A 6,268-nucleotide genomic window follows, 5' to 3' on the forward strand; every position below is an offset into this window, starting at 1 on the left:
GTGAGCAAGAAGTTGTACGACAGCGGAAGACTGCGTTTGGACACCAAACGGACTTGGAACCACGCGGGCAGACTAAGCTTTCCGGAGATAGCAATTCGGTTGCTCTGGAATGCCTGACGGAGTAAGCGGTGCTTCCCCTTATCACCCCATTCGGCTGTGTTTATTCACATCGTCAAATCCCCATACTAAACCATCATGCAAACTCGGTCCTCCCATCCTCCTATTCACGTCCCCATCGTCACAATAGCCATGTGTTGCCACCTTGAAGCTTTCAAGGACGACCAATGCCTACCACGGAAAGATCTAACAGAGACATCCGTCCGAGTCGGGTACAGTGCTCAATAGCCATCTGGACAGCGGGGAAGAGTAGATGAAGCTTCTACCGGGCCTGGACACCCATGGTACGTCATAGAATAGCAAGCACCATAGTCAGCTATCCAGTTAGCAAGCCTTCATTTTTCTCATTTGTTTCAATGACGTAGCAGAGCAGGGAAGACAAAGCAGGTGAAACAGAACCTAAGAACTGATGAGATGGAGAGGTACATACCAGCGCCTCCAGCATCGCTATCCTCATGCATTATATGGGCCTCAAATGGCGTCACAGATGGAGAGCCGCAAGCCTTATTGGTAGCGATATCAAACTCCTGAGTCTACTTTAATCAGTATGCTTACACAGCTAGAAGTGACCAGAATAGTTGCTCATTACTCACAGTAATGACTCCTTGTTCAACGGTGAAATGTGGTCTCTCCCAGAGAAAGCAGACATTATGTGGCCCACAAGTGCCGGAATAGGAAATACTGGTTGTAACGCTAATAAGACGGGTTATCAGTACTCCCTAAATTCTGCATATTGGGGATTGGGTTAGTAATTTAACTCACGTGTCTGAATTGTGAGAAGTTGATAGTCCGAAGGTGCTTAGGAATTTTGTTAGTGCGCCCGTCCACCCTTTCCCCAACTGTTGCTACAGTTAGGCATACGCAGTTTTAAAAGGCAGCAAGTACACAAAACTGACCCCGGGAATATTGTCACTGCCGCCAATGTTGACCCCTGACGCGGAAGTAACGGAGACGCTCTTTGTTATAGAGCCTGTGCCACACAAAGCGCCGCTTTCGTAATGATAGTCCCCATAGACGTTCGGGTTTGTCGACTGAATAACAGCTCTAGACGAGCTTCTCCTGCATTCTGGTATACAGAATGAACTGCTGCCAAACTCACACTCAACATCCGTCGTGTGAGGTAAAATTCTTTTGGCATAACGACTGGGTACAGCAATAGTCATATTATGGTCCCCTGAGATTAAGGAATGCCTAGATTAGAATCGTAGTGAGTTCAAGGTCCATAAATGTAAGCGCGGTACGCGTTTACCTGTATTTCTCAACGTCTTCAAGTGTGTAAGATAGTTTCCCATGGCTATTGAAAAACTCTGGGGTCGACATCAGATATTTCCTAACCTGCTCTGTTGTGAGTGCAGGTATATCAAAGTCCTGGTATGTCAAGTTTTTGCCATCAACAACGGCATGCTTCTCAACCATAGGAACACCGTCATAGACAGTGCTGTCAGGTTTCCACTGTCCATAATCAAGGGATTTATAAGGAATAAAGACGGTTTCATTGCTTTCACTGAGAGTCTTGAGGAATAGCGACGGTACGGTTTCCGCACTTCGCTGGTGTGCAGTGCTAGGATAGCCATGTGCGATGCGAACACCCAAATGCAGTAGAATAAATATACTTATCATTATGGATGCAGTTGAGTTGAGCTGAAAGCAGAGAGTAGCCTTGGTAAAAATGTTCGGTAGTATGGAGAAGCACTGTTCGAGGATACTACTCTTTATACCTGCACGGGGACATGTCCAGCTGTATTCGTTTGTATCAATTCATCGGAAGATTGTTTACTTCGGGAAATGAGCCTTATCTCTGATATGGCGCCACACAGGATGCAGATAACTTGTCAATTCCTGTAGGTGGAAAGTTACAACCTGTCAGGAAAATGGAGATAGGCATGTATTGCTCCATTAGGTACAACTGTGACTAGCCGAGATCCGTGATCATCCAATACCGTCTCATTTGGTATACGCGTCCTTTTTGTGACCTTCTGCCACCTCGGACAGGTAACTTTCGAGACACCTTATTCTCGAGGGTATTTCAACCCGTCGGCCTTCAGTAGATCTCCACCGGAATCAACACTCTTTCCAGGTCTCATTGCTGTTTCCCCCTTTTTGATTCAGTTGCTCTGATTGGCATCCAGTGTATTTCCATAGCTATAGAGGCCATTCCTGTTACAACCTCATATCGCTTCCGCGCCGTTTACGGACATGGTACAACTTGGTAACGAAATCCACGACGGAAAGAATAACACGGCCGAACGGATAACCGGCCCCTACAAAATTCACCAATCTTTCCGGACCCTCGCTACCCCAACTCCTAATATGCCTGTTACCCGGACCTGTACCTACCGCACGGCATTATTGACCACATTGCTTGAAGCAAATGACTGGACTAATTCGAGTTCTCGGATTTCCGAGCCGTGTGTGTGTGGGGAAGATGGAGAAATAAGGTTTTGACTCAAGCCACCAACAAAACTTCTGTGGTTAGTTAAGACTTCTTGATCTAGCGATAAGCGAAAAACAGTTTCAAATCTCGGGATTCACCCCCTTATCCCCACTTTTTATTTTGTTTGCCACGTGGAGCGGTGGTGGAGCGTTCACAGGGAGTCCAACCTGGCGGATTCTCGGAGAATTTGAAGTTTATTTTTATCAAGGTTTAGTTACAGCCCTAACTGTAGCATCCAGGAACGCATAAGACCTGTTACATATCAAATGAAGCTCTGCTTAGGAACGGGGCCTTTAAGTTCAGTTTGTTTATATTAGATTTTCCATGTCGTGAGAGTGAGTAGAGCATTGAGATGTAATGAGACAATTTCTATTTAAGTTTATCCTGCTTATTTCGTACATACCATTGTATGTCTTATCTTAAGGCTAGTGGGCTGGTCTAGTAGTTTCCTAGAAAACTTAACTAAAAGGTCAATCAATCAATCAATATCTTTGACCCGATCTAGTTTCCTCCACATACCGAGCCTCAGAAATCGGGCCTCCAGTTTCTACCACCCGCATGCGTACAAGAAGGGAAGGGATGCAAATGCAGCATGAAACCCAAACGTGCCAAACAAAGGAAACATGCCTCTCTAGGGACTTCTACTAGCGTATCACTTAAGTCCACAAAAAGAAATAAGAGGGGAGAAAAGAAAGTATTACTTATCATGCTATAGTCTCACTTAAGGCAATTTTAACCGTGAGAGATACTAGCATGAAACCCTCTTTTGATCCGAGATGATTAGCTGTACATTCTACTATCGAAGGGGTATTTCGCAACGCGAAGATTATTATCGGTGAAACTGCGCCCAGACGCCGTTAGGAGATACCTTTTCCAGAATTACAGAGTCAGCTGATAGCTTTGTAGGAGGCACTCACTAACTGAAGGGCTGCATAGTAAATCGAAGTACCTCGGATCTATGACCGCCAATTCTTGGAGGCATTAGCATTGCCAAGAAATTGATGCATTTTTACCGTTTAATGCATTGGAAATGCAATTACTGTATGAGACCTAATCGGGTTTAGTGAACGTAGGTAGGGTCTGAACGGTCAAATTGGGGGTCCTTTTAGTAATGCCCTTTATGAAATACAATTGAAAAATTAGATCACATTAACCAACCCCCTTCCCTCTACTCCAGAATTGTGCATGGTTTAACCACTCACATTCCTAGATTATTTTTTTTCCTATTAAATAGTCACGGCTTCCAAGGTTGATGTTTACCTATGATATTTCAAGTACAAATGATCGGCCGTGGACGAGAGACTGCGAGAGTCGAAAAGCATTTGTCCTGGCACGTGGCAAGCACCACCAATGTGACGATCGAGGACCGAGACGCTGCTGTGCAACGTCATAACCAGATCCTTGGGAAAGCTACAAAAGAGAGACCCCTGATCATGTACACGGACGGAAGCGGTATCGGGAGTCAAGTAGGCGCAGCAGCAGGAGATGAGACGGGGGAACACATCGCTCTAAGTCAAATGGGCGATGATGACTCGTTTAACTTGTATTCTGCGGAGCTAAGGGCCATAAAGATGGCTCTGGAATTAGTTTTCAACGGTAATAAGCTGTGTCTCACACGGGCAAAGCACAGCTTGGTCATATTCGCAGTAGCCAAGCGGCGCTGAAGGCGCTACGACGACCGCGCATTCCCTCTGGCCAGGTTTACCTGGTGGGATGTCTGGACATAATTCGCCAATTGGCGAACAAGGGGCTTTGAAGAGAACTCAGATGGATCGCTGCTCGCCAAGGTGTGGTGGGCAACGACCCGAATTCTTCCTCAACGATAGAGAATGTCATTCTGGAGGTTGTATGGAGTGGAATGGATCATGACGCACAGCATCCTGTTTATTATAGGTGGAACCCTGTGTGACCACAGTCGAGATACCTGCTGATTTATCAAGTGTCGTATCATTCCAATTCCTTGTTGGGCTATCAGGAAAATCGTGCCTAGCATCTTGCGTGGGGGTGCACTGGGAATTGCAGCCATACACAGTCGATCCTGACTTTTCACCTCCCAAAGTTTTCCTAGCGCTTAAGCAAGCTGTTAAGTGTTGAAACACAGCCGCAATGTAGATCTCAAAGCGATCAATGTGTGTGAACAGAAACTGAAGAGATGCGAAAGAAGCGCCGACCAATGGTGTTGAAATGGCTGCAAGAGGAATGCCAGGGACAACAAAAGGAAAAGGAAAGCGCGGACGAGAAAGAACGCCAGTATCGGAGGCGGAGTAGGCGATGTTCAGGATTTCGCGTTGTAAATGACTCGGTGTATAGGCCTTGATAAACCTCCGCTGTTCCGAATGGTGGTAAATACCTTCCACGCGTTCGTTATTCTCAGCCGTTTCTTTTTTACTTCCCGTGGCCCCAGTGGCTCTTCCGGTTCGGTATCCTGCTTGATAGGGCAATGGTCCATAAAAGACCTCACGTCTTATATTCTGGGATAACATTTTGTCGGAGTGGAAAGAGTGGGGAGAAGTGATGTAAACTTTCCGAAATTGCTGTGTCCCCAATTTTGCTCTGGCTGAAATCTTGCTTATATTCTGACCTGCACGGCTGAACCATACAGTCCGTGTCGCGACATATACTTCCGTCAGAATAAGCAAAGACAGGTTGTACGTAATCTTGCTAAGCAACGGCTCCCGCCGTATGGATTCAGGGGTACTGGGCCTTGACCTAGAAGGATCATCTATTTTTTTTACACGAATCAAAAATTGACTTTTGCTTTGGAAGTATAACCACTGTCCACTTAACTGTGTACACAGTACCTAGCTGGTGATACCAACATCAGCTGTTGTCCATCCCGAGTGAGAATTTAAAGCGCTAACTGTCTCAGCAGGTCTATTGAGGGCTTGTCGCATGACCAGGCCACCTGGAATGAAACCATTCGCAACGATCTGGCGGACATTTTTGGTCGATTGGCAATCGTTGAAAGTGAGATCCAGAATGGGACCAGGCAGGGTTCAAACAAAGCTACAGAGGGCCAGAAGATCGGCCCATCCTTGCGTCGGCAGCAGTGATGCGATTCAAGCTTGATTTACTTGGGTATCACATCATGTATATCAGAGTAATATATCACTCTGTATTCGTCTTGCAGTATGACCAACAGCTCAACCGACAGAATATGAACACGCTCATCATTGACGCCGGATTGGACGGTCACTGGACAAGCTCGATTGACTCGATGCCAAGCTGATGCCATGGCGCGCGATGTATCTTTTCTTGTTGCATTGGGGTCTTCGTGTTTTATCTATGCTTCCCTTAGCTGTGCAGATGGAAAACTATGACTGGTATGGTATATGAACTGTGCCGAGATGGCTCTCCTGAACCGACGGGCTATAGTCGCTAGCCACTATATGTTGCCGAGTAGATTAAATATTTGATTAGTTCCGTCGTTGCAGCTGGTTTGTATTGACTGGCCCACTATGCTTGTACTCCGTCTGTATAAGTGAGGAAATTTTCAAGAAAGCTAAAACTACAGTAGTGCTCAAGACTCAGACATGTAATAAATGATTAAAGATTGGTTGTGGCTATTGAAGTACGATCCTTGGCATTTGATACTCCCATATTAGTGCCACATCTATTGACTTGCGATGTCTCACTCAATGAGAAACTGCTATTTGTGATTGTATTGGACCAGGATACTACGGCAAGGTTTGGCTGAACGCTGAGAAGAAATAATGA

The 6,268-nt window shown here is 45.8% G+C and overlaps 1 protein-coding gene across 1 annotated transcript; it reads right to left on the reverse strand.

Annotated features, from left to right (window-relative positions):
* Positions 1 to 470: 470 nt before the first annotated feature.
* On the reverse strand, positions 471 to 1,737 carry N7446_012077 (uncharacterized protein; the record flags this gene model as incomplete). The annotated part of the gene is made up of 6 exons (XM_058520819.1): positions 471 to 650; positions 711 to 810; positions 880 to 956; positions 1,014 to 1,087; positions 1,217 to 1,308; positions 1,367 to 1,737. 6 exons carry the CDS (start codon positions 1,735 to 1,737, stop codon positions 471 to 473), a joined length of 894 nt encoding a protein of 297 aa, XP_058367105.1.
* Positions 1,738 to 6,268: the final 4,531 nt, after the last annotated feature.

This window comes from Penicillium canescens, assembly GCF_028828765.1.
Source record: "Penicillium canescens strain IBT 15451 chromosome Unknown utg000009l_segment0_segment0, whole genome shotgun sequence".
In the NCBI taxonomy this organism is placed as follows: Eukaryota; Fungi; Ascomycota; class Eurotiomycetes; order Eurotiales; family Aspergillaceae; genus Penicillium; species Penicillium canescens.